The sequence below is a fragment of the Indicator indicator genome, chromosome 16 (assembly GCF_027791375.1).
Source record: "Indicator indicator isolate 239-I01 chromosome 16, UM_Iind_1.1, whole genome shotgun sequence".
Classification (NCBI taxonomy): Eukaryota; Metazoa; Chordata; class Aves; order Piciformes; family Indicatoridae; genus Indicator; species Indicator indicator.
In genome coordinates, this window is record NC_072025.1 from 15,074,519 (window position 1) to 15,100,302 (window position 25,784).

General features: G+C 48.9%; 2 protein-coding genes across 2 annotated transcripts; both read left to right on the forward strand.

Moving 5' to 3' along the window:
- The first annotated feature begins 665 nt into the window (after positions 1-665).
- CLN6 (CLN6 transmembrane ER protein) lies at positions 666-11,696 on the forward strand. The gene is made up of 7 exons (XM_054388211.1): positions 666-748; positions 2,174-2,288; positions 3,344-3,442; positions 7,953-8,141; positions 8,271-8,326; positions 9,715-9,837; positions 11,408-11,696. Exons 1-7 carry the CDS (start codon positions 666-668, stop codon positions 11,694-11,696), a joined length of 954 nt encoding a protein of 317 aa, XP_054244186.1.
- A 1,748-nt stretch (positions 11,697-13,444) lies between these two features.
- CALML4 (calmodulin like 4) lies at positions 13,445-22,876 on the forward strand. Its single transcript, XM_054387738.1, has 5 exons — positions 13,445-13,474; positions 16,051-16,081; positions 19,638-19,778; positions 20,979-21,167; positions 22,754-22,876. Exons 1-5 carry the CDS (start codon positions 13,445-13,447, stop codon positions 22,849-22,851), a joined length of 489 nt encoding a protein of 162 aa, XP_054243713.1. The 3' UTR covers positions 22,852-22,876.
- Positions 22,877-25,784: the final 2,908 nt, after the last annotated feature.

A 25,784-nucleotide genomic window follows, 5' to 3' on the forward strand; every position in this document is an offset into this window, starting at 1 on the left:
CTCTAGAGGTCCCTTCCAACCCTCACCATGCTGGGATTCTGGGATTCCATCGTGCTGGGACATCTTGTTTAGATTGCGTGTCTCCCAAGAAAACTTGGAGCAGATGACCCTTGAGGGCTCTCTAACCTGGGATTCTCTGACTCGGATTGTGTGAGACTGGTTGCACAGCAGGGCCAAGAGCTTTCATCGCCAGGGCAATGAAAGAGTTAAACATCTGCCTTCTCCTGTCCCTCTATTTTAAACCCAGCCAAGATTATCCACTGCAGAGGGATTTGGACTGGGAGCGGGGGTGGGAAAACCGAACTGACCCGAGTTGCGCTGGGCTGACCCGAGCTGCGCTGGGCTGATCTGAACCATGCTGGGACGACGCGAGCCATACTGGGCTGAGCGGAGCCACACAGGGCCGGGCCGAGCCGAGCCGTGCTGAGCCGTGCTTAGCCATAGGGGGCCGATCCGAGGTGTGCTAGACCGACCCGAGCCGTGCTGGGCTGAGCCGTTCCGGACTGACCCAAGCCACCCCCCCGTTGCCTCTCCCGGGGCGGTCCCGGAGCCTCCGACCGCGCAGCCGCTGCTGCTTCCCCGGCGCCGAGGCGGGGCGCGGGCGGAGCCGAGCCGGGAGAAGCGGGGCCGGGATCGAGCGGGCCGGGACGAGCCGGGCCGGGCACATGCAGGGTACGGCACGGCGGCGGCCGTTCCCGGTGGTGGCCCCGGGTGCCCCCCAGCCTGCCGGGACGCTCTACCCGGGCAGGTGAGCGGTGGGAGAAGGGAGCGGGGAGGGTTGGAATGGGAGTGGGAGCGGGAATGAGACTGGGACACCGCCACCGACAACCCCCTCCCCACCTCTCCGGGGTCTCCAACGCATCCACTGAGCCCCAAGCTCATCCTGCACCAAGATCCCCCAGGATATTCCAGCGCCATCTAGCCCCCAGCTCATCCCGTGCTCCCGAATCCAATCCCGGGTACCACCACCCTATCCCGTGCCCCCCAGTTCCATCCTGTACCCCCAAGCCCATGTTCCCACCATCCCAACTCAGGTACCGCCACCCCATCCTGTGCTCCCCCAACCCCGTTCTGGCTACCCCTACACCAACCCAGGTACAACTACCCCATCCCGTGTCCCTGAGACCCACCTTGGGTACCATCACCCTATTCCAGGTACCTCAGTCCCATCTCATGCCCCCTAGCCCCACCTGGGTACCACCACCCTATCCCATGCCCTCCAGCCCCATCCCAAATAACAACACCTCATCCCAGCCCAACCCCCCAGCCCCATCCTCACGTACCACTACCCCATCCCATGCCCCTCAGCCCCATGCCAGCCACCACCACCCTATTCCATGCTCCCCAGCCCCATCTTGGTTACCAACCCCATATCCTGGATGCTGCAGCTGTCCAGAGTATCCTGGAGGGTTGGGATTCTCCCAGCCTCATGTAGGGGTCCTGCACTTGCCCTTGTCCACAGCATCCTGGTTTACCTCAGCTGGTCCAGGGTTTGACAGCTGCAGTTCTCCCAGCTTCATCCAGGACACCCTGACTTGTCCAGGGTTCCACCATCCTCTTCCTCCATCCATCGTGTCTGCACCTGGGGCTCAGGTAGCACAAGCTCAGGGCTGATCCAGCTGATGCTGGTCTGGGCACCACAGGAGATGGATTCATCCACTCTTCCCATAGGGAGGTGATGGTCTGGTGGTGCTGGAGGGTTATTTGATGGAAAGGCTTCAGCAGGGGGTTGGATCAGGCCTTGCTCTGCAGAGGCAGAAGATCTTGAGCGTGGAAGATGAAGGTGATAGTGCCTCCAGAGCAGCCTGTGCTGGAGTACCACCAGGCACCGGCGCAGTTTTAGCGCTCGGCAGAGGTGCCACGGGAGTTGAATTTTGCTTTGTCATGCAAAAGTTAAAAATAGTTGCACTTAATTCAGCACTTAAGCTTTCCAGCTCGCTTTTGTGCTCACTTCTCAGCCAGCAAGGACCTCCTTACTGCTCTGCTGCCGCCTCCTCCTCTCCTTGGCCTCTCGACTTTGTGCTTATTCCACAGATCCCAAAGCCTGGAGATGCGATGGCAGCCAGGGGAGTGCAGGCTTTGGGTGGGGATACAGACCTGGAGCCTGCTCCTTGCCTCCTCAGACACCTGTTCAGTGACACAAGGCTGACACTGTCACTTCTGTCATCTCTAGGCATGGAGCAGTCAAGAATGAGGACACCTTCAAGACCTCCCCGTTTCATTTGGATCTGTGGTTCTACTTCACTCTGCAGAACTGGGTGCTGGACTTTGGACGTCCCATTGCAATGGTCAGTGGGGCAGAGGCAGGCCCAGGGCTTTAGGATCATAGAAGCACAGGCAGGCTTGGGTGGGAAGGGACTTGGAAAGCTCATCCAGGCCAACCACCCTGCATTCAGCAGGGACACCTGCAGCAGGTTCTTCAGAGCCTTGTCCAACACGACATGTGGGTTATGGTTGGACCTTATGATCTTAAGAGATCATTTCCAGCCTTAGTGATTCTATGATTCTATGACCTCGAATGGGTCCAGGGTGGGGCTTCTACCACCTCTCTTTGCTTGCAATCAGCTTATTTAGGGTAGAAGATAGGGGGGCAAAGCTGTGGTGGTCCCATGGGGTAGACCCCTAGGCTGGTTTCAACACCAAAGAATAGAATAGAATAGAATAGAATAGAATAGAATAGAATAGAATAGAATAGAATAGAATAGAATAGAATAGAATAGAATAGAATAGAATAGAATAGAATAGAATAGAATAGAATAGAATAGAATAGAATAGAATAGAATAGAATAGAATAGAATAGAATAGAATAGAATAGAATAGAATAGAATAGAATAGAATAGAATAGAATAGAATAGAATCAAGAAGGTTGGAAGAGACCTCAAGGATCATCGAGTCCAACCTGTCACCCTACACCTCATGCCTATCTAAACCATGGCACCAAGTGCCACGTCCAATCCCCTCTTGAACACCTCCAGGGATGGTGACTCCACCACCTCCCTGGGCAGCACATTCCAATGGCCAACCACTCTCTCTGTGAAGAACTTTCTCCTCACCTCCAGCCTAAACCTCCCCTGGCGCAGCTTGAGACTGTGTCCTCTTGTTCTGCTGCTGGTTGCCTGGGAGAAGAAAAGGGATGCCTTTGAAGAGCACTTTGCACTTGGCCTTGTTGAACCTCACAAGGTTCACCCTGGCCCACTTCTCCATCTTGTCCAGGTCCCTCTGGAGGACATCTCATCCCTTTGGCATATCAGCCTCACCTCTCAGCTTGGTGTCCCCTGGAAACTTGCTGAGGGTTGTCTGCATCATTGATGAAGAGACACTGATGTGCCTTCTTTTCCCTCAGATCATCCTACCTTTGGAGTGGTTTCCTCTGAACAAACCAAGCGCTGGAGACTATTTCCACATGGCTTACAACGTTATCACACCGTTTCTTCTGCTCAAGGTAAAGCTGGAGGTGATACGTTTTGTTTCATGATACTGGTTGCTAAAAGCAGGGCAGAAAATAGAGGTTTGTAAAGGTTTGGAGGTTGGGAACTTGGAGAACAAATGTGGGTTGGTCACAAACCCCTACAAGTGAGCCAGCCCCAACCATCTGTTAGAGCTTTGCTACTCCAGAAAGAACTCTTGAGGCCATATTTTGAAGAGCAACCAGCAACCATCTTTATACATCTTAGTTTCCTTCATCTACAAAGCAAATTGATTCCCAGGGGAACTCTGAAATCAGGAGGAGTCAGGACCCTTCTCCCTGGTTGAGCCAAAGCCTATTTCATAGAATCATAGAATTCTTTCAGTTGGAAAAGATCTCTAAGATCATTGAGTCCAACCATTTTTTGTAAGACCACCATGGCCACTAAACCATGTCCCAGAGTGCCATGGCCACAGGTTTCTTGAACACCTCCAGGGATGGTGACTCCACCACCTCCCTGAGCAGCCTGTTCCAATCCCTGACCACTCTTGCAGGTAAGAAATTGTTCCTCACCCCAGTGCAACTTGATGCCATTTCCTCTTGTCCTATCACTTGTTCTTGGGAGGAGAAACCAACCCCCAGCTGGCTCCAACCTCCTTTCAGGGAGTTGCAGAGAACCAGAAGGTCTCCTCTCAGCCTCCTTTTCTCCAGACTAAACAATCCCTCACCAGACCTGTTCTCCAGACCCTTCACCAGCTTCATTGCCCTTCTCTGGACCTGCTCCAGCACCTCAGTGTTCTTCTTGGAGTGAGGAGCCCAAAACTGAACACAGTATTCAAGGTGTGGCCTTACCAATGCCCAGTATGGTGTTTTTAAGGCAACATCCACCCATGGACCTCCTGAGCCAGCTGAAACTTTAGTAGATGTTCTAAATCATTCAGAGCTTAATTACATTTGCTCTTTGACATTCAAATTGTGTCTTTAGCTTGAATTTACCTTGCTTCAGCTGTCAGCTGCTGGATGGTGTAAACTACTGATGAAGTTAAGGACTCATACATCATCAGAACTCTTCTTCTATTAAATACATTGCTGCCAGAAGATAGGAGAAAACAATTATATTTTAACCTTTATCAGCTTGAAATTGAATTACAGCCCAAGATGTAAATGATTGTCCCTCTCCTGAGTCTGTCTGGGAGTTTTTAAGTAGTGGTCAGGCATTGGAGCAAGCTGCCCAGGGAGGTGGTGGACTCACCACCTCTGGGGGTGTTCAAAAAACAAGTAGATGTGGCACTTTGGGACATGGTCTAGTGGTCATGGAGATGTCAGGTAGAAGGTTGGTCTTGATGGTCTTAGAGATTTTTTTCCAACATTAATGGTTCTGTGTTTTATAAATGCTGGTGTGGCCAAAAAGGAATATTCAAAGCTGGTGAAGGGAGTAGAACCTTATGAGGAAAGGCTGAGGGAGCTGGGGCTCTTTAGCTTGGATGAGAGGAGCCTGAGGGGTGACCTCATTCGTGTTGATAAAGATGTGAAGGGTGAGTGTCAGGAGGACAGAGCCAGGCTCTGCTCAGTGATGTCCAATGATAGGACAAGGGTCAATAGGTGCAAGTTGGAGCAGAGGAGGTTCCACATGAACATAAAGAAAAACTTCTTCACTGTAAGGGTGACAGAGCCCTGGAGCAGAGAGGTTGTGGAGTCTCCTTCTCTGGAGACATTCAAAACTGCCTGGATGCATTCCTGTATGACCTAGTCTAGGTGACCCTGCTGTGGCAGGGGGGTTGGGCTGGATGATGTTTTGAGGTCCCTTCCAACCCCTAACATTCTGTGATGCTGTGATTGTGATCTGGTCCTTTGGGGAGTGTGGAAGCTCTGAAGCTTGGTTTGACCCATCACCACGGGGGACAGCCCATTTCTGCAGGCTGGGGTCTCACATCAGGTTAAAATTTGCTGGTTTGGCCTTCCCTGGCAGCACAGCACTAAGGGGTGGTGTGTGGACAGCACTAAGGGGTTGTGCGTGGACAGCACAAAGGGTTGGTCCACAGCAAAAAAAAAGAAAAAGCCATTTGTTATTCAGGGTGCGTTTGCCTTGCCCAGTGTCCTCTCAAAGGGCATGTCCCACCCTCCTTTCCCATCAGATGAGAGCTGTCCTTGTCCTCTCTGCCTCCTCTGACGTTCACAGAGCGGTCACAGAGAAAGGGAAAGTTAAGCCTCAAAATTAAATACAAATAAGGAGCTTTTCGGTGTTTTATGAAGAGCTGCAAAGCTGATTTGGCAGCAGAGACAGGAGGGAGGTGAAGGTGGCCCCAGCTGATCCTCAGGCTGGGCTGATGTGTCCCCCTCTGACCTGTGATTCCTAAGCCTGGCTTGGAGTCCTCTCCAAACCCTGAACCACTGGAGCTGAGATTTACTTTTGAGGTCTTCCCAGCTTTGCAAGCAGAGTGAGGAGCATCTTGCTGCAGAGAACTCCTGCTCCTCATCCCCAGCCAGGCTTGCAGGAGCTTGCCCCAGGCTCTGAGTAACACTGGGCTCCCTGCCAAGCTTACCTCCATGCCTCCACCCAGACCTAAGGAGACCATGAGAAGGTTCAGGGAGAGCTTGTCACTGAAGCTGGTGTTCAAAAGGTTGCCTCAACCGGTTTTGCTGGCCAGTAGATATGTCTAGATAGGGATTAAATGCAGCTTCCTCTTCAGAAGCAAGGACACAGCAAGCTGAATCTGGTTCCTTCCAGAGGAAAGAAAGAAAAAACCCAACCAGTTCAACCAGAGTCGCCTGAAAATCACCCAGCAGGGAACTCGACAGCAGCAGTGGTCTCTGGGCCAGGGAGTGAAGTGCTTGTGCTGGGCTGGATGCTGCTAGAGGCTCTCCCACCACTGGAGGGCACAGCCAGCCCTGCCGATCTGCTCAGCAGCCTTCTGGTTTCTCATTCATCGTTTCTGAGCACGTTTGGTGAAGCAGTTCTGGAGCACTCTATCAGAAGTAGCAGAGCACCAACTGGGTCTAAGCATTGACTCAGGGCAGGGTGCTGCTTTGCAGGGAGGTTTAACAAGGGCAGAAATTGTGGGATTCATAGAATCATAGCATCCTTGAGGTTAGAAAAGACCTCTGAGATCATCAAAGTCCAACTGTCAACCCAACACCACCATGCTCACTGAGCCATGTCCCAGAGTACCTTGGCCACACGGGTTTTTTTAACACCTCCAGGGATGGTGACTCCACCACCTCCCTGGGCAGCTTCTTCCAATGCCTGACCACTCTTGCAGGAAAGAATTTTTCCTGATATCCAATTTAAATCTGCCCTGGTACAACTTGAGCCTGTTTCCTCTTGTTCTATCTCTTGTTCCTTGGGAGAAGAGACTGACCCCCCACCTGGTTCCCACCTCCTTTCTGAGAGCTGGAGAGAGCCAGAAGGTTTCCCCTCAGCCTCCTTTTCTGAAGAAACCAAGTTCTCTCAGCTGCTCCTCACCAGCCCTGTTCTCCAGACCTTTCACCATTTTTGTTGTCCTTCTCTGGACACACTCCAGCATCTCCACGTCCTTCTTGGAGCAAGGGGCCCAAAACAGAACACAGTACTCAAACAGTGGCCTCACCAGTGCCCAGTACAGGGGTCGTGATCTCTTCCTACTCCTCCTGGTCACTGGATTGCTGATCCAGGCTAGGATGCTGTTGGCCTTCTTGGCCACTTTGGGCACATACTGGTTTATGTTCAGCTGACTATTGACCAACACCCCCAGGTCCTTTTCTGCTGGGCAGTTTTCCAGCCACTGTTCCCCAAGCCTGGAGTGTTGTAAGCAGGGATGAAAGTGTGTGCTCAAACCTGGAAGCCAGGTAGGCTGCTGGGAATGCACCTGAGATGCATTTAGGGTATCACAGAATCTCAGCATGGTAGGGGTTGGAAAGGACCTCTGAGATCATTGAGTCCAACCCCACCTGCCAAAGCAGGGTCACCTAAAGCAGATCACACAGGAACACATCCAGGTGGGCCTTGAAAGTCTCCAGAGACTCCACCACCTCTCTAGGCAGCCTGCTCCAGGGCTCTGCCACCCTCAAAATAAAGAAGTTCTACCTCATGTTTAGATGGACCTTCCTATGATCAAATTTATGCCATTTACCTCTTGTCCTGCCTCTGTTCCCCTGTGAGGACATGCTGAGAGAGTTGAGGTTGTTCAGCCTGGAGTCCTTAAAGCAGCCATCCAGTACTTAAAAGGAACCTACAGGAGAGAGAGGAGAGACTCTTTTATCAGGGAGTGTAGTGATGGGGCAAGGGGTGATGGTTTAAACTGGAAGTGGGTAGATTCAGATTAGATATAAAGAAAAAATTCTTTACTGTGAGGATAGTGAGGCACTGGAACATGTTGCCCAGAGAAACTGTGGAGGCTTCAACCCTGGAGGTGTTCAAGGCCAGGCTGGATGAGGCCTTGAGCAACCAGGTCTAGTGGAAGATGTCCCTGCCCATGGCAGGGGGTTGGAATTAGATGAGCTTTAAGGTCCCTTCCAACCCAACCCATGGTAGGATTCAGTGCTGATGAAGCCATCTCTGTGTTTTTAGCTCATTGAGAGATCCCCCAAGACCTTACCAAGATCAATGGTCTATGTCAGCATCATCATGTTTGTCATGGGAGCCAGCATCCACCTGGTGGGAGACTCGGTGAACCATCGCCTGATTTTCAGCGGCTACCAGCATCACCTGTCTGTGAGAGAGAATCCCATCATCAAGAACCTGAAGCCAGAGACCCTGGTAAAGAGGCTTTTCTAGATACAGACATATACATATAGGCACTTAAAATCCCCCACAGTAATTGCATGTTCTCATTTAATAACTTCCTGTTCCCTCTGTCCTTTTAAGTCTCTTCTGGTTGCCTTGCAGATTGATTCCTTTGAGCTCCTCTACTACTACGATGAATATTTAGGTCACTCCATGTGGTAAGCAACTGGCAGCCCATGTGCAGCCTCAAAGCAGAGCACAGGGAAAGGCAGAGCAGAGCACAGGGGAAGGCAGAGCTGATCTGATCTGAGCTGAATAGCTAGGAAAATTAAAAATACAACACAGCTGAGGAAAGCTGGCAGGGGATAAAGTTCTGATAGCCAGAGAGATTAGAGTCATCTCCTCCCTGGAAAGCCACTGGGTCCCCCTCAATGTGTCTCTGTCTCAAGGAGACCTTCTTATGGTTTTTCAGTACTGATAAAGCTGGGGACAGACTTTTGAGCAGGGCCTGTTGTGACAGGACAAGGGGTGATGGGTGAAACTAAAAGAGGGAGATTCAGACTGGAGAGAAGGGAGAAATGTTTGACACTGAGGGTGGTGAGATCCTGTCCAAGGTTGCCCAGAGAGGTGGGAGCTGCCCCATCCCTGGAGCCATTCATGTCAGGTTGTTTGGGACTCTGAGCAACCTTCTTTAATTGCAGCTGTCCCTGCTATGTGCAGCAGGATTGGACAGGATGTGACCTTTAAAGGTCCCTTCCAACCCAAACCAGTCTGGGATTCTGTGATGCCATAACAGCAAATAAACCAGGAAAGCCTGGCAGGGGAGAGCTTTCCCTCTGCTCAAGGTTATCTGGCAGCATATAAAGGGCTAGATTCATATTATTGTGGAATACCAGCTTGGAAGGGACCTGGTCTCTTCTGGAATGCTCCAGCTAGTCCATGTTTCCTGTACTGAGGACTCCAGAGCTGGCCCCAGCACTGCAGGTGGGGTCTTAGCAGAGCAGAGGGGCAGAATCCCCTCCCTTGAGCACTATGAAGCAAGCAAATCCTGTTCTTTTCCTCCTGCTGGGTGGTTGGACTAGATGACGTTTAAAGGTCCCTTCCAACCCAAACTATTCTGTGATTCTAAATAAAAAAGGCCTCTCTTAGGTCATCACTGAAACCCTGGTCCACATCCTGCTTTCCTTCAGTCCAGCTTTTACCACCCAGTGCTCCCACGCAGCCTCTTGGAGCCTGGGAGTGTAACAAACAGAATTGTTTGGTGGAGCACTTGAGCTCCAGTGTTTGACCTCAGCAGCAAACTTGGGCTTTTCCTGTGAGATCCCAGAGGACTCATGATCTGCAAAGAGCACTTGGTGCAGCCAGGACATGCCCTAGCCCTGCAGTAGGCCCCACCAGCCCTTCTTGTGTTGCATGGCCAGAGCTGTGGTCTCATAGCACCCCAGTTACCTGCTGCTTCACCTGCCTGAGGACGTGTGGCCAGGGCAGGTCAACAAATTAATTCCCAGATCAGCACAGGAATTGTCTAGGAGCCTGGTTGGGATTTGGGAGGGGGGTTTAAACACCTTCCAAGGTCACACCACCCATTGGAGTTGTTTGTTTCCAGGTATATCCCTTTTTTCCTGATACTCTTTATCTATTTCACTGGCTGCTTCACCCCTGTTGAAGAGGAGAGCAGGATGCCAGTGGCTGCCTTGCTTCTGATGGGGCCCAGCAGCCTCTATTACTGGTAAGTGGCTTCTGCCAGTCTGGGTGGGTGAGGGATGAAGAGGGAGAACCACAACCAGTCCTACAGCATGCAGCCAAGGGGTTCTCCAGTCCCCAGAGCAAGTCTGGAAAATCAAATCCCCATTTAAATTTGCAGCCTTTGCAAGGTGGGACAACTTCAGGGGCACCCAGCAGCACTCCTCTCCCTGCTTGAGGTGCTTCTTCATCCACAGCCAGACCAAGGGGTGATGGTTTAAACTAAAAGGGAAATTTAGAATGGAGAGAATGAAGAAATGTTTGGCAGTGAGGGTGGTGAGAGCCTGGCCCAGGTTGCTTGGTACCAGTTACTCACACCAGTACGTCACAGCAGTCCTTGTCTCAAGGATAGCTCCTCAAAGGCTTCTCCATGAGACCACCACAGCTTTGCACCCCGAGTCCTCCACCTTAAATAAGCTGATGGGAAGGAAAGAGAGAGGAAGGAGAGGTGGTAGAAGCCCCATGCCTGGAACAATTCCAGGTCAGGTTGTTCGAGGGCTCTGAGCAAAATCCTCTAGTTGCAGATGTCCTTGATGACTGCAGGGGGGTAGGAGTAGATGACCTTTGGAGATCCCTTCCCACCCAAACCAGCCTGTGATTCCATATTGTTATTGCTGGAGCTCCAGCTTCCAGCCTTCACTTGCCATCTGCATTCCTTCCAAGGCTGCTGCTCCCTGCACTGTTGATGGTTCCTTGACAGTTGTGGGGTGGTCACCAGGTGCTTGCAGCTCCTCCACCAGGTCTCAGCTTGCTGGTGACAATGAGGATGCTCTCCCCAGTCACCCAAGCATTTTACCCAGAGCCCAGGCCTGCCTGATGCTCAGAAGCTGCCTCCTCAGTTTGCCCTGCAGCTCCAAATGGTCTTTTGAGAGAGGTCTTATTTATTTCCCATTTTCATTAGCTTCATCTTCCCAAATGCTTTCCCTGATGGCAGCCAAACAACTCTTTCATTCCTCTGCAGGGATGATGTTCTCTCTCTTCCCCTTGGCTCTGCCCCCCCTGCTGAGACCATTTTTACACAGTAAATTAATTTTTGATCATCAAAATCATCAAGATGGTCAGTTCCCAGTTACTGCACTCCCTTTCCAGCTCTGAATCTCTGAGATTTAAGAAGCATGGAATGAGATTCCTTCTTCTCCCTGCTAACAACCATCCACTGCCTGACACAGCGTGGGGAGAGCAGTGGATTTTGGGGGCTAAGTGAGCACAAATCCACAGGGCAGAGCCAAATTCTGGCTTTGGTTCTGCCTTGAAGCATCCCAGTCACAACCTGAGCCTAAGCAGCTCTCCAGTCCCATACTGGGCATGCATCTCTTTAGCCATTCTCCTCATAGCTCAGCTGTTAAATTACTGGTAAGAAACATGAAAACAAATCACAGCCTCAAAGCTGGCAGGAGAAAGCAGCAGAGATTATTTGGATGTTGAGCAGGCAGAAGGGGAGATGCTCCCCACAGCTGAAGCTGGAAGTGCTGGGAGCTGCCCTCACTCCATGCTTTCTCCCAGGGTGGGCACTAACAGATTGGGTTTGGGTTTTGTTTTTTTTTTTTGCTTTGTAGGTACCTGGTGACAGAGGGTCAGATCTTCATCCTCTACATCTTCACTTTCTTTGCTATGATGGCTTTAGTGATGCACCAGAAACGCAAAGGACTCGTCCTGGACAGCAATGGGCTCTTTCTCTTCTACTCCTTCATCATCACATTGGTCCTCATTGCTCTCTGGGTGGTTTGGCTATGGAATGACAAAATCCTCAGGAAGAAGTACCCTGGTGTCATCTATATCCCTGAGCCCTGGGCATTTTACACCCTGCACATGAGCAACCTCCATGCAGCAAAGGAAAGTTTATAAGTTTTGATATTTTAGAGTGATTTAAAGAAGAAAAATAAATATATATATATATATATATATCTAGTTTTTCTAATGTAGCTGTGATTCCAATAAATTCCTGACCAACATCAGCTGCAGAAGGTGTCATCTGTTAACTACACCCCACCCAGCCAAGGGGTGTTCCAGCCACAGGGGAAAACAGCCTTTGTGGCTTAACACACTAAAGCCAGGCTTGTGGGAGGGCTGTCTCCTCTGGGTTTACTGGTTTTAGTCTGGTTTTCTTCCCAGTGTGGTAGGGTTGGGAGAGACCTCTGGAGATCATCCAGTCCAACCCCCCTGCTAAACCAGGGCACCCACAGCAGCTTGCCCAGGATCACAATGGCCAGGGGGGTTTGGAAGCTTTCCAGAGAAGGAGACTCCACAACCTCTTTGGGCAGCCTGCTGCAGGGCTCCAGCACCCTCACAACAAAGAAGTTTCTCCTTATGTTCAGGGCAAACCTCCTGGGTTCCAGTTTGTGCCTGTTGCCCTTTTGTCCTCTCACTGGATACCACCAGGAAGAGTCTGGCCCCATCCTCTTGCCCCCCACCCTTTATCTCTTGCTGAACATTGAGCAGATCCCCTCTCAGGCTGCTGTTCTCCAGGCTCAACAGCCCCAGGGCTCTCAGCCTTTCCTCCTCACAGAGATGCTTCAGGCCCCTCAGCATCTTTGTGGCCTCCACTGGACTCTCTCCAGTAGCTCCCTGCCTCTCTTAAACTGGGGAGCCCAGATCTGGACACAAGACTCCTTTCTACCCACCAGCCCTTAACAACTGCACAGTTCCACCTTTCTCAGGTGCTTACAGGACAGCACCTAACCCCTTCTGTACTGGAGCTGGGGTGTAGCACCCCAGACTCACACCACTGGTGAACTCCCATCCCACCAGCAGCATCCTGGAAAACATCCCAGCCTTTAAAAGGAGTGGTTTGCCAGGCACCTGGAGCACTCTCACCCTCCCCATGTCTTGGCAGTGAGAGCTTTCTCTGCTCTTCCCACACTGCTCCCAGCCCAGTAAACATACTGGGAAGTGCCTGAGCCTCCTTACCTTGGATCTTCACCACATCTCTGCTCACCTGTGACTCCTTAGAGCCCTCCTGTGGTCCTGGTCATCAGCACTGGGGCAAGCCCTCACTGCTGAGTGCAGGCAGGGCCAATTCCCCTCAAACACACCCCAAAAAGAGCATCAGGCTGGGGGTGAGCTCCAGGGCCAGTCTCATTCACATAGGTTCTGTGTGGGCTGCTGCTCCCACTCACCACTTCTCCAGCCTTAGGTGATGGAGCTGAGCTCCTGCAGCTCCAGCTGCAGCCTTGTGATGCTTTATGTCCTTAAAAGTTGTATGGAAGCCCAGTGTGATGGAATCCAGGTGGCTGAAGAAAAACACCTGGTAAAAGCCAAGTGACTCACGTTGCTTCCTCAAGCAGCTCCTTGTTGAAGGATCCTGACTGTGTCATTGTCACAGGGCAGGACCTATCCTGGGAAAGGTCTGGTCCATGCTATAGTCCCTGCAGCCATTAAGTATTTTGTTCCTGGGTCTGGCTCTCCAGCACAGCCTGGCATCAGGTACTTCATCTCACACACACGTGCTAGCCCTGCCTGCACAGACGTTGGGTTTCTTTCCAGGACACTTCAAGCACTGGTGGATCTGGAGAGGCAGAACATCACCTGTCCCACACGCAGAACCCCCCAGCCAAGCTGCTGGCTCAGCTCTTTAAACAAGAGAGGAGGAAGCAATGTTTGACACTGAAGGTGGTGAGAAATTGGTGAGGGTTGCTCAGAGAGGTGGGAGATGCCCCATCCCTGGAACCTTTTCAAGGTTCCTTCCAGCCCAAACCAGTCTGGGATTCTCTGATCTTTTTGTAGAGGACAGGATGGGATAAAACTGTAGATTCATGGCACTTGAAGGTCAGCTGAGCTTCAAGTGCTGGAAGAGAGCAGAAGACAGGAGCACACATGGCCGTCCAAGCTACTCCACAAAAGCTGGAGGCTTTTCCTTTCCCACACACCCAAGTTCAAACCTCAGAAGCTCTCTGGCTCACTACAGCCTTCCCTTTCTCTCAGCATCATTTCCTTGGCATCCTCTTTCTGAGGGCTGCCGCAAGTCCTGGCAGTCCTGGAGGCTGTTTGCTCCTGAGCAGATGAGCTCAATAAATGCCAGCAAATGAAAACTCAGACCTGGGGGACCCCCAAAACCCCATCAGTGTCTCAAATGCTAACACATATGAAAACTCAGACCCTGGGGAGCTTTTAAACCACCCCAAACTCCCCATCGGTGTCCCAGGTCCTCCACATCTGCAGTGGGCACATTTAACATCCCCATTTCCCCTGCAAACCCACCAGGCAGGGCACAGTGAGGTCCATCACCCTGCACCAGACTCAGTCAGGATCATGCCAAGCCTTAATTCATTTCTACTACTTCTCCTCCAGTAAAACCCCTCCAGCAGTGAACATGAAAGCTGCAACCTCAGCAGATACCAACCAGAGTGGATTTAGAATCATTAGGGGTGGAGAAGACCTCTGAAATCATCCAGTCCAACCATCAACCCAACACCACCATGCCCACTGAACTGTGCCCCAGAGTGCCATGGCCACTCGCTTCTTGAACACCTCCAGGGATGGGGACTCCACCACCTCCCTGAGCAGCCTGTTCCAATGTCTGACCACTCTTGCAGGAAAGAAATTGTTCCTCATGTCCAACCTAAACCTTCTTCAGTGCAACTTGAGGCCTCCTTTTCTCCAGACTAAACACCCCCAGTTCCCTCAGCTGCTCCTCACCAGACCTGTTTTTCCAGACCCTTCACCAGCTTCGTTGCTCTTCTCTGGACATGTTCTAGCACCTCTCATTCTATCACCTGATACTAGGGAGAAGAGACCAGTCCCTACCTCACTGCAACCTCCTGTCAGGGAGTTGTAGAGAGCAATGAGGTCAACTCTCATTTGTCTCGTAGCAACGAAGCTTTGTGTGAGGTGTGCAGCTCTTTGAGAAGAGGTTGCCCAGGGAGGTGGTTGAGGCCCCATCCCTGGAGATATTCGAGGTGAGGCTCGACAGGGCTCTGGGCAACCTGATCTAGTTGAGGATGTCCCTGCTGACTGCAGCAGGGGTTGGACTAGATGAGCTTTGGAGGTCCCTTCCAACCCAAACCAATCTGTGATTCTATGATTTTCTGATGAAACATTTTCAGCTCACCTGATTGACCTAAAATGACCCAAAATGAGACCCAAGATGACTCCAGAAAAACCCTAAACTCCAACCACAGGAATCTCATGCTCCACTCCTTCCAGACACAGCTTCATAGAACCATAGACTTCTTTTGGTTGGGAAAAAACCTCTAAGATCATCAAGACCAACACCGTTGTGGCAGTGCAGAGGAGGGCAATGAAGCTGGGGAAGGGCCTGGAGAATAAATCTTATGAAGAGGAGCTGGGGATGGTTAGTTTGGAAAAGAGGAGGGTGAGGGCAGACCTCATTGCTCTCTACAGCTACCTGAAAGGAGGTTGCAGAGAGGCTGGTGCTGGTCTCTTCTCACAGGTAATTAGTGATAGAATAAGAGCCTCAAGCTACAACTGGGTAGGTTTAGACTGGACATTAGGAAGAAGTTTTTTTCCCAACAAGAGTGGTCAGGCACCGGAATGTGCTGCCCAGGGAGGTGGTTTAGTCACCAACCCTGGATGTGGTGCTTGGGGATGTGGTTTATCATAGAACCATAGAATCAGTCAGGGTTGGAAGGGACCATAAGGATGATCTAGCTCCAACCCCCCTGCCATGGGCAGGGACACCTCACACCAGATCAGGCTTAGGGGTGACCCTTGTAGAGCAGGGTTGTGGGTTGGACTTGGTGATGCTGAGGGTCTTTTCCAACCTGAGTGTTTGATTCTGTGGTTCTGCGATTCTATGGCCATTAAACCACGTCCCAAAGCGCCACAGCCCCCTCGCCGCCCGGAGCCCCCCGGCAGTGTCCCAAGGCTTCGCGCAGGCTGGGAAGAGCCCTTCGCAGCGGGGCGTGGGAGCAGGAGCTGTGCTGGCAGCAGGACCCAGCCCTGGCAGGGATCAGGTCTGGTAGCCATGGCAGCAGGGTATTTATTACAGCCCGGCCACGCTCCACCCCACGCTGCAGGACTTTAGCCCTTAATCGAGTAGAAAAGTAGCTCCAGACACCTTCAAACCCAACCAGCAGCACCAAGCACCAGGAAGGCCCCCACACAATGGTGAGGGAAAGGGGTTGGGCTTGATAGAGCACTGCTCCCCCCTGCTCCCCACCTCCTGATTTTCAAACTCAATGTACTTTTTGCTTTTCTTTTTTCCCCCCTCTCCTTTTCCTGCTCTGCTTCCACGAACCAGGCAAAATTTCTGTCCCAGGATCAAATTAATGGTAAGAAGAGTTGGGGTCTGCTTGGGGGGTGTGAGGGGTTAATTAGCAAAATTAGCTTAGCTAATTGATTTTTTTTTAACATATATTCAAAAATATCTAAAATATAAATTTAAAAAGCATAAAACATACATAAAATATATTTTTATACATTTTAATATATATATTTTAATATAAATATTTTATATATATATATGTCTGTGTCTACATATATGCCTGTGGGTTTATATATTTACTTATACCTATATATTTATTTTTATATATTTGATCTATGTTTATTTTTATACAGGCTTATTTTTTATATATTCCATTTCATGGTTTATTTTTATATGTCTGCTTTTGCATGTTTCAATATATGTTTATTTTTCATGCATATTTTTTCTACATTTTGTTTTCTGTATGTTCATTTATACATATATATGTGTCTGTATTTCTCCCTATATTTTTATATATATATATATTTATATACATATATAGATAGATATTTAATTTTAGCTCTATTTTTATCTTTAGTTTTGGTTTGTTGGTTGTTTTTTTAAGGTCTTTTTAGGTTTTTTAGGTGTTTAAGTTTTTTTTAGTTTGTTTTAGATATGTATTTTTTTAGGTGCTGCTATATACTTCTATTTACATGTTGATCTGTTTTAATATATATTATTATACAGCTGTTTCTTTTTCTGTTTATTGATGGATTTAATTTTAGATTTATTTCTAATTTTAGGGATTTGGGTTTTTTTAGATCTGTTGATATTTACATATTTTGAGATGTTGATATATATTTTATTTACATGTTGATATCTATTTTATTTACATGCTGATACATATTTTATAGAGATGTTTCTTTGTCTATTTGTTCATATATTTAACTTTAGATCCATTTCTATTTTTAGAATTTGTTTTTAGGTGTTCTGATATTTAGGTACATAGAGATATTTGAGATGTTGATGCAGATTTTATTCACATGTTGAGGTACATTTTTATTTAGATGTTGCTATAGTTTTCTAGATGTTTGTTTTTCTACATCTTTATTTTTATAGGTATTCTTTTTTTATATAGGTAGTCATTTTTCTCTAGATTTAATTTTAGATATATTTTTATTTTTAGAACTTTATGTTAGATTTTTAAAACATTTTTTTTATTTAGATGTTGATAGATTTTTATTTAGATGTTGGTAGATTTTTATTGAGGTGTTGGTAGATTTTTATTTAGATGTTGGTATAGTTTTCTATGCATTTATTTTTCTATCTATCTATTTGGTTTTCTATCTATTTAGTTTTCTATCTATTTGGTTTTCTATTTATTTGGTTTTATATCTATTGGGTTTTCTATCTATTTGGTTTTATATCTGTTTGGTTTTCCATCCATTGGTTTTCCAGATGTTTAATTTTAGCTACATTTTTATTTTTAGACATCTTTAAAGATTTATTTATATCTGCATGTATTTTTATTTAGATGGGGATATACTTTTATTTAGATGTTGACGCTTACAGATGATTTTTATTTCTATCTCTATTAAAAAATGGGATTTCTCCCCAAACTCTCCCCCTGCTTCCCCCCTCTCCCAGCCCTCCAAGGCATCTCCTTGCCCTAAAACCAGAGAATTCTCCCCAATTTCACTAAGCAGCTGCTGGGCACAGGCAAGGAGCTGAACCCCCCTGCCCCAGCCCCCCAAACTGAACTGCATGGAGACCAGCAGAGGTCAACCAGTAACCTCCCAGTCCCACAATCACACCAGGAGACATTTCAGGTGGTCCCACAGCAGCCCCGGGACCAGGAGACGTTTCAGGTGCCCACTGGCAGCACTGGAGGTTTCACCTGTGATGATGGGTGAAGGTGAAGGAGGAAGAGGAGGGTGAAGGAAGAATAGAGTCCCTCTGGGGAGGGGAAAGGCTGGGGCTGGCAGTGTTTGCTGGGAGAAGGGCAGAAGAAAGCTGAAATAAGAGTATTACTGAAATCTGTTAATCTGCAGCCCAGGGCTCAGCAGCTCGGCAGCGCTGGGGCAGGGCGGGGGTGGCAGCTGGGGCAGGGGGAGGACATGGCATCCATGGGGTGCTGACCCAGGGGACTCCCAGCACCCACCATGGTACATATGGGGCACCCAGGACAGTACCCACAGGGCACCCAGCACCCCCCATGGTACACATGGGGTACCCATTGCCCAACAGAGCTGCCATGAGGCAGCCAGCACCCACTATGTTATAATGCCAGAAAGCACCCAGTATCCACCATGATATCCACAGGGCACCCAGCACCCACCACAGAACCCATGGGGCACCTAGTGCTCACTACAGCACCCATGGGGCAGCTAGCACCCACCAGGACACCCACAGAGCACCCAGCACCCACCATGGTACCCAGAGAGCACCCAGCACCCACAGAGCACCCAGCACTCCCAGTGCAGTAAGTCATGGGGACGGAGAGGATGAGGAGGTGGCAGAGGGTGGTGGCACCAGCACAAACTGGTTTCTTTTTCCCCTCCTGCCCTGCATTCAGGGCACTGAGTGTGCCCAGGAGGAGGCTGGGAGATGGGAGCTTTATCTAGGTCAGCTCCCAGCCTCGGCTGGTTATCTGAGAACTGCATGGGGGGGAAGGGAAAGGGTGAGGGAGGTGAGGATGGAGAGGAGATGTTGCAGTGGGATGGTGGCAGGGCAGGTACAGCCTCTCTGCTGGACCCACCTGATCTCACCTCCTGTCCCAGCACAGACAATGTCAAATATGACATTTTCAGTTCTTTTGTCTCATCGAAACCCAGCCGGTGGCTGCAAGGACCATGGCAGGGGCAAACACAGAGTCCTGCACCATTCCCCACAGCTCAGTCCTTCAGCATCCTCTCCCACACCCCATGAAGTCTTGTGAGGAGCAGCTGAGGGACCTGGGGTTGTTCAGCCTGGAGAAAAGGAGGCTGAGGGGAGACCTTCTGGCTCTCTACTGCTCCCTAAAAGCAGGCTGGAGCCAGCTGGGGGTTGGTCTCTTCTCCCAAGGAACAAGCAGTAGGACAAAAGGAAATGGCCTCAAGTTCTACGAGGAGAGGTTTAGCCTGGACATGAGGAACAATTTCTTCCCCTTGAGGGTTGCTAAGTCCTGTCCCAGGCTGCCCAGGGCAGTGGTGGAATCCCCATCCCTGGAGGGGTTTAAAAGCCATAGAGATGTGGTGCTGAGGGCCATGGTTTAGTGGTGATCTGGGTTAATGTTTGGACTCAGTGATCCCAAAGATCTCCTCCAGCCCAAACGATCCTGTGACCCCAGGAAGCAGGGAACAGCCCTTTTCACAGTGCTCTACACCCTCAGAAGCCTGACCCCCCTTTCAGACTCACTTCATCAGCCTGAAGGACCCCAATTAGCTCCGCTATTCACAAGCCTTGATTTTAATTGCCTTTGGCGCTTTACCCAGGGTCCTCCCCCACTGTCCATCATCCTCCTTGAAAGGAGACACGCCAAAGCAGACACAATATCCCTGCTGGAACCCTCCCAACGCCGCCCAAGCGGGCAGCAGGAGAAGAAAACCTCCCTGGTAGATGAATGTGAGCTTACACGGCCTAACGGAGTGTCGGTTTTTAATTAGAGTTCAAGGAATGCTTCTCCCTCTATGACAAGAAACAAAAAGGGAAGATCAAAGCCTCTGACCTGATGGTAGTGATGAGGTGCCTGGGAGCCAGCCCAACGCCAGGAGAGGTGCAGAGACACCTGCACTTGCACAAGATCGGTGAGCAAAGAGCAGTGGTAGCCCTGAAATAAACCACTCTGGGTTAGGGTTGGAGAAAGTCAACTTTTCCACAGTCAGGAGACCATGTGCCAAGACAAGGAGGCTGCTTGGAGCCCAGGAGATAATATTCGCTCAGTCAAGGCAGCATGGACCAGATTTCATAGATTCATAGATTCATGGAATGGTTTGGGTTGGAAGGGACCTTGAAGATCGCCTAGTTCCAACCCCCTGCCGTGGGCAGGGACACCTCCCACGAGACCAGGTTGTCCAACCTGGCCTTGAACACATCAGTGAGGGGGCAACCACCACCTCTCTGGGCAACCTGTTCCAGTGTCTCACCATCCTCACTGGAATGATTTTTTTCCTGATCTCCAGCCTAAACCTGCTCTCCTCAAGCTTCAATCCATTGACCCTTGTCCTGTCACCACAAGGTCTTGTAAATGATGACTTTGAAGGTCCCTTCCAATCCAGCCCAGACTATAGTTCTATGATTCTATGACCAGGAGCAGTCACCAAAACTAGTCTGATGTGCTTTGAACAAAGCCAATCCAAAGCCAAAACAGAAAAGCTTCAAAAGCAGCAGAAGAATGAGAGATTGATTATGTATCTTGGGGGCTGGGAAACTGTCCAGTCCACCCACAGAGGTAGACCACCACCAACAGATAGTCCTCTGCAGACCTGTACAAATGAATTCACAGCAAAAAGACCAAAGATTCATGAGGTAAGGGTGGGCTGGGTTAAAAGTTTTTGGACACAAAGGTTCCAGAATGAGACGGAATGGCCTGAAATTGTGCCAGGGGAGGTTTAGGTTGGATATCAGGCATGGTCAGGCAGTGGAACAGGCTGCCCAGGTGGAGTCACCATCCTTGGAGAGGTGTTCAAGAAAAGCGTGGCCATGGCACTTGGGGACATGGTTTAATGGCCATGGTGGTGTTAGGTTGAAGCTTGGACTCAATGATCTTAGAGGCCTTTTCCAACCCAAACAATTCTATGATTCTATCAGTCTAGCAAAGTCCTAAATGGGCTTTGTGGCCAGGAGAAAACCCCCAGCAGTGGGTCCATCGTGGTCCACTCCAGAGTCAGGCAAAAAGGAGAAGGTTCCCTTGGAAAGGGAAACTGTTTGGGAGAGAAGGATGCTGATGTCTGGATCCAGACTACAAACCAAAGCCTTCCCTGAAGAATCTGCTCTTCTTTTCACAGACAGAAATGCAGAGCTGGATTTCTCCACTTTCCTCAACATCATGTACAGGCAGATGAAGCAGGAGGAGCCTGAGAGTGAAATCCTGATGGCTTTGTCCATGATAGACAGGCAGAAGGAAGGTGTCATCACTGTTTCGGAGCTGAGAGCCAAACTCACGAGACTAGGAGAAAAGCTTTCTGAGGAAGAAGGTACTCTGCAAACCAAAGATGAACCAAATGTTGCCCACCTTCTTAATCCCCTCCTCATCTTCCTCTCTAGCTGAATCTAGGATCAGGCTCTTCCAGCTGATTGCTCCCCTGTATTGGGCACTGGTGAGGCCACCCCTCAAATCCTGGGGTCAGTTTTGGGCCATCACTCCAAGACACACATTGAGGAGCTGAGGTGGGTCCAGAGAAGGCCAATGAAACTGCTGAAGAGTCTGGAGAACAGGGCTGCTGAGGAGCACCTGAGGGACCTGGGGTTGTTTAGTTTGGAGAAAAGGAGGCTGAGGGGAGACCTCATTGCCCTCTACAACTCCCTGAAAGAAGGTTAGAGCCTGGTAGGGATTGGTCTCCTCTCCCAAGAAGTGATAGGATGAGAATAAACAGCCTCAAGTTGCACCAGAGGAGGTTTAGGTTGGATGTTAGGAAACATTCTTTCCTGCAAGAGTGGTCAGGCATTGGAACAGGCTGCCCAGGAAGGTGGTGGAGTCACCATCCCTGAAGGTGTTAAAATAATGTGTAGAAATGGCACTTGGGGACATGGTTCAGTGGCCATGGTGGTGATGGGTTATAGCTGGATTTGATGATGCTAAAGGTCTTTTCTAACCCTAGTGGTTCTATGAGCCTGTGTTATCAAAAGGAGGTCCACAGCCTTCCTCTCCAAAAGACCACCTGCCCCATTCCTCAACATGCTCATGAAACTGGACACAGCCCCTCAACACCAGCCAAGCTCACCAGTAAATCCTCTCCTGGGCTGTATTAGAAGCCTTACTATGGGACACTGCTGCCCAAAACAACATCAGACAGAAGCTGCTGGAATTCTCTGGTCTTTGCTTTAGCACCAATTATGTTATGGGGAAAGAAGGAATTTGCCTCCTCTGCTGTCTCCTGAAGGAAGATGATATCTAATTCCCAGCAGCAGCTTCCTTCAGCAGGACCTAACACCTCTTCACATGTCATTCCTTCTGTTTTAGTGACATTACTTGAAAGGAAAAAATCCCCTTTAATGGTTTAGCCAGAGACTTTTGAGTTAGGCAACTGCTGTCCCTGCCCAGCTGTTCCCAAAGCAAGAGGTACAGCCATCACTACTGCAGGGTGACCACTTCTGTGCAAGTACTTTCAGCCCTTAGAGCCCTGCCTGAGGTGGTCTTCTTCATTTTCCAACACCAATATCAACAAGAGTCACACAAATCTACTTAAAACCAGGCAGACAACCTGCATGGGCACATAGTTTTGTCCCACTTGAATCAGGACAGGTCCTACAAAGAGCAATCAAAAGCCAGTTTGGACTAAATGTGTAAACCTTTTCCATGCACAACTCAAAAGAGATGACCACCTATGCTCCAGAAGTCAGGCATGGAACTCAAATTGAAGGGTTAAATGATGCTAATTTACAACAACAATCTGGATAGGACCTCCAAGTGATCCCAGAAGTTCTTGCTTCCAACAAAAATGACTGAAAAACTCAAATCCTGTGTTTTGAAGATCACAACATCCCTAATATGCACCAACCCAAACTTTTTCTTTTACTCTTACCACTCAAACTCCTGCTTTACTTTCACTCTTTCTTTCAGTTGATGACCTGCTGAAAGAAGCCAAAGTTGGACCAAAGGGAACAATCAAATATGAAGAGTTTGTCCACAGCATTTGTCTTCCTGCTGTTGACTACTAACATTCAAACCAAGAGATTTGGTAAGAGCAGGACTTGAAACTTCTTTTTTTTTAAACTTGTTTTTCCTAGTTACTACTCAGACTGTGGAAATCATCACTTGCCTTCAAAAAGCCTTAATTCTGCCTTCCTACACAGTGGTTCTCACCTCACATCTGGAGAACTGCTGCCACAGAACATGAGCTCTCTGTTAATTAAATAAACTGAATGTAACATCCCCCTGTGCAATGTGTCCTGCTTAAAAAACCCTCCTCTAATCTCAAACATGCATTTCAGTCTACAGATTGTGCCATAAACAACAACTTGTAGTTAGGGTTTCACTTCTAGTTAAGCATCACCCCAGCACAAGATGGAGGGTTCAGAGGAGGCCACAAAGATCATCAGAGGGTTGAAGGACCTCTCCTATGGGGACAGGCTAAGAAAGTTGGGGTTTTTCAGCCTGGAGAAGGCTCCAGGTAGACCTTATAGCAGCCTTCCAGCACCTGAAGGAAGCTACAAGAAGGGCTTGCAGTGACAGGACAAAGGCCAATGGTTTCAGACTAGAGCAGGGTAGGTTTAGTTTGGACTTTAGAAGAAGTTCTTTACTATGAGGGCAATGAGACACTGGAATAGGCTGCTCACAGAAGTTGAGGACACATCATCCCTGGAAGTGTTAACATCAGGTTAGATGAAGCTTTGAGCAAGCTGGGCTAGCGGGAGGTGCCCCTGCCCATAGCAGGGGGTTTGGAACCAGGTGATCTTTAGGGTCCCTTCCAACTCAAAGCATTCTATGATCTGCTGTCTCCACACCCCTCAGCCCAGACACATCTTTGTGTAGAAACAGGCTCCTTGGGAAGCTTGGCTATGTCACAACAATGGCCAATTTCATGTAACTGTCCACAGCCCCACAGTATTCCCTGGATCCATGCTGTGATCCCAACCAGATGTTCCTCTGTCATGAAGCTGTAAAGTCAACAGCTTCACTTGCACAGTGGCTGTACCCCTGCTGACTACCCAAAGGGACAGCAGACAAGCAGTCAGCAATTCTCCAGCTCCCCCAGTTAGTGATGCTCACTGGCTGCAGACAACTCCCAGTCTCCAAGCAGTGTCTCCATTTCTCCTCCTCTTTTGTTCCTCCAAGGTACAAGATCTCTGCACTGTGGTACTTCTGTCACATTATTTATTAAGGTGCAACATCTTCAACCTCAGGCCTCTGTGCAGTTCAGCTGTGCCTGCATTTCGAGGTAAGACACTGAAAATGCTGTGCTGGGTAAATGGCTCTGTCACCAGGCTCTGGGATGGCTGCCCAGAAGACACTCCTAGAGACAGCCTGGCAGAGAAGAAAAAACAGCAGGAGGAAAATGAAGCTTCTCTTCAACAGGAAAAACACATCCCATTTCTGACCAAAACCACTTTCACAGAACCAAGAATGTATCTGGTTGGAAGAGACCTCCAAGATCACCCAGACCAGCCCTCAACCCAGCACTGAAGGGTCAACATTAAACCATGTCCTGACATGTGAACACCCCCAGGCATGGTGACTCCATCACTGCTCTGAGCAGACTACTCCAGTGTTTAAGAACCCTCTCTGTGAAGAAATATTTCCTAGCATCCAGCCTGAACCTTCCCTGGCACAGCCTGGAACCATTTCTTCTGATCCTCTCACTTGACACCAAGGAGAAAAGCCTGTCCCCTGCTTGCTCCAACCTCCTCTCAGGAAATTGTAGAGAGCAATGAGGTCTCCCCTCAGCCTCCTCTTCTCCAGACTGAACACCCCCAGCTCCTTCAGATGCTCCTCACAGGCCATGTGCTCCAGGCCCTTCACCAGCCTCACTGCCCTTCTCTGGACATGCTGCAGCACCTCAATGCCCACAGCAGCCCTAGCTGAGGTCCTTCAACTGGTGAACAGAATCTAGAATCACTGAATTGTTTTGCTTGGAAAAGACCTCCAAGATTGACTCCAACCATTAACTCAGCACTGCCAGGTCACTACTAAACCATGTCCTTCAGCACCACATCTCCACAGCTTTGAAATCCCTCCAGGGACAGGGACTCCACCACTGCCCTGGGCAGCCTGGGCCAAGCCTTGAGAACTATTTTGGGGAAGAAATTCTTCCTCATGTCCAACCTCAGCCTCTCCTGGTACAACTTAAGGCTGTTCCCTCTTGTCCTATTGCTTGCTCCTTGGGAGAAGAGACCAACCCTCACAACAACAACAACATACAAGCAGGGGGCATCCACAACCTCCCTTGGTTCTTCTCTAGGCTAAAAAAACCCCAAGCCCCTCCTCCTCCCTTCCCTTCATTTTTATATCCCACCTCAGGAAACACAACATAACTGAATGCTTTTTATTACATCTAAAGATTTCTACAGAAACAGGTAACATTCAATAGGTAAACCATTTGTTGTTTGTCAGGGGGGGAGGGGGGTTGTTGTTGTTGGGGTATTTTTGTGGGGTGTTTTTTTCTTTTTTTTTTTCTTTTTTTTTTCCAATGCATATAATAAATATTTTCACTTGGTACTTTTATACAAACTGACATTGGTCTACTATACATTTTTTAAAAGCCATTTACTGGTTTGGCATGCCATATGGAAACTAAGAGAAAGTTTTAAGGCAATGAATGACAGCTTTAAAATTCATGGAATTAATGGTAATTTTAATATTCTGCTTATATACATTTGTGTTTTTTTTAATTTTTTTTTCCCTTTGTTAATTAAAACAATTAACAGCAGCACTTTCGGGGACCACCAGCAATTTTCCCTTGTTAGAAATCTAAGCTCTGTTGTTTAGAAAAAAAAAAAAAAGGAAGAAGAAAAAGAGAAGGAAAAAAAAAAAGGAAGTTATATGGACAACCCAAAATCTTTTCTATTCCAAATGTGCTTACAAATGTTAAATTGCCATGAAGAATTTGTTTCCAGAATGTTCTCCTCACAGTCCTTAGCTCTGTGTTGGGAGG

Coding starts and splice junctions, on each gene's coding strand:
- CLN6 (XM_054388211.1), top strand. CDS start 666: ATGCAGGGTACGGCACGGCGGCGGCCGTTCCCGGTGGTGGCCCCGGGT. Junction 2,289..3,343: donor TTGGACGTCCCATTGCAATG/GTCAGTGGGGCA, acceptor CTTTTCCCTCAG/ATCATCCTACCTTTGGAGTG. Junction 3,443..7,952: donor CACCGTTTCTTCTGCTCAAG/GTAAAGCTGGAG, acceptor CTGTGTTTTTAG/CTCATTGAGAGATCCCCCAA.
- CALML4 (XM_054387738.1), top strand. CDS start 13,445: ATGTTTGACACTGAAGGTGGTGAGAAATTG. Junction 13,475..16,050: donor CTGAAGGTGGTGAGAAATTG/GTGAGGGTTGCT, acceptor TCCACGAACCAG/GCAAAATTTCTGTCCCAGGA. Junction 19,779..20,978: donor CCTGCACTTGCACAAGATCG/GTGAGCAAAGAG, acceptor TTCTTTTCACAG/ACAGAAATGCAGAGCTGGAT.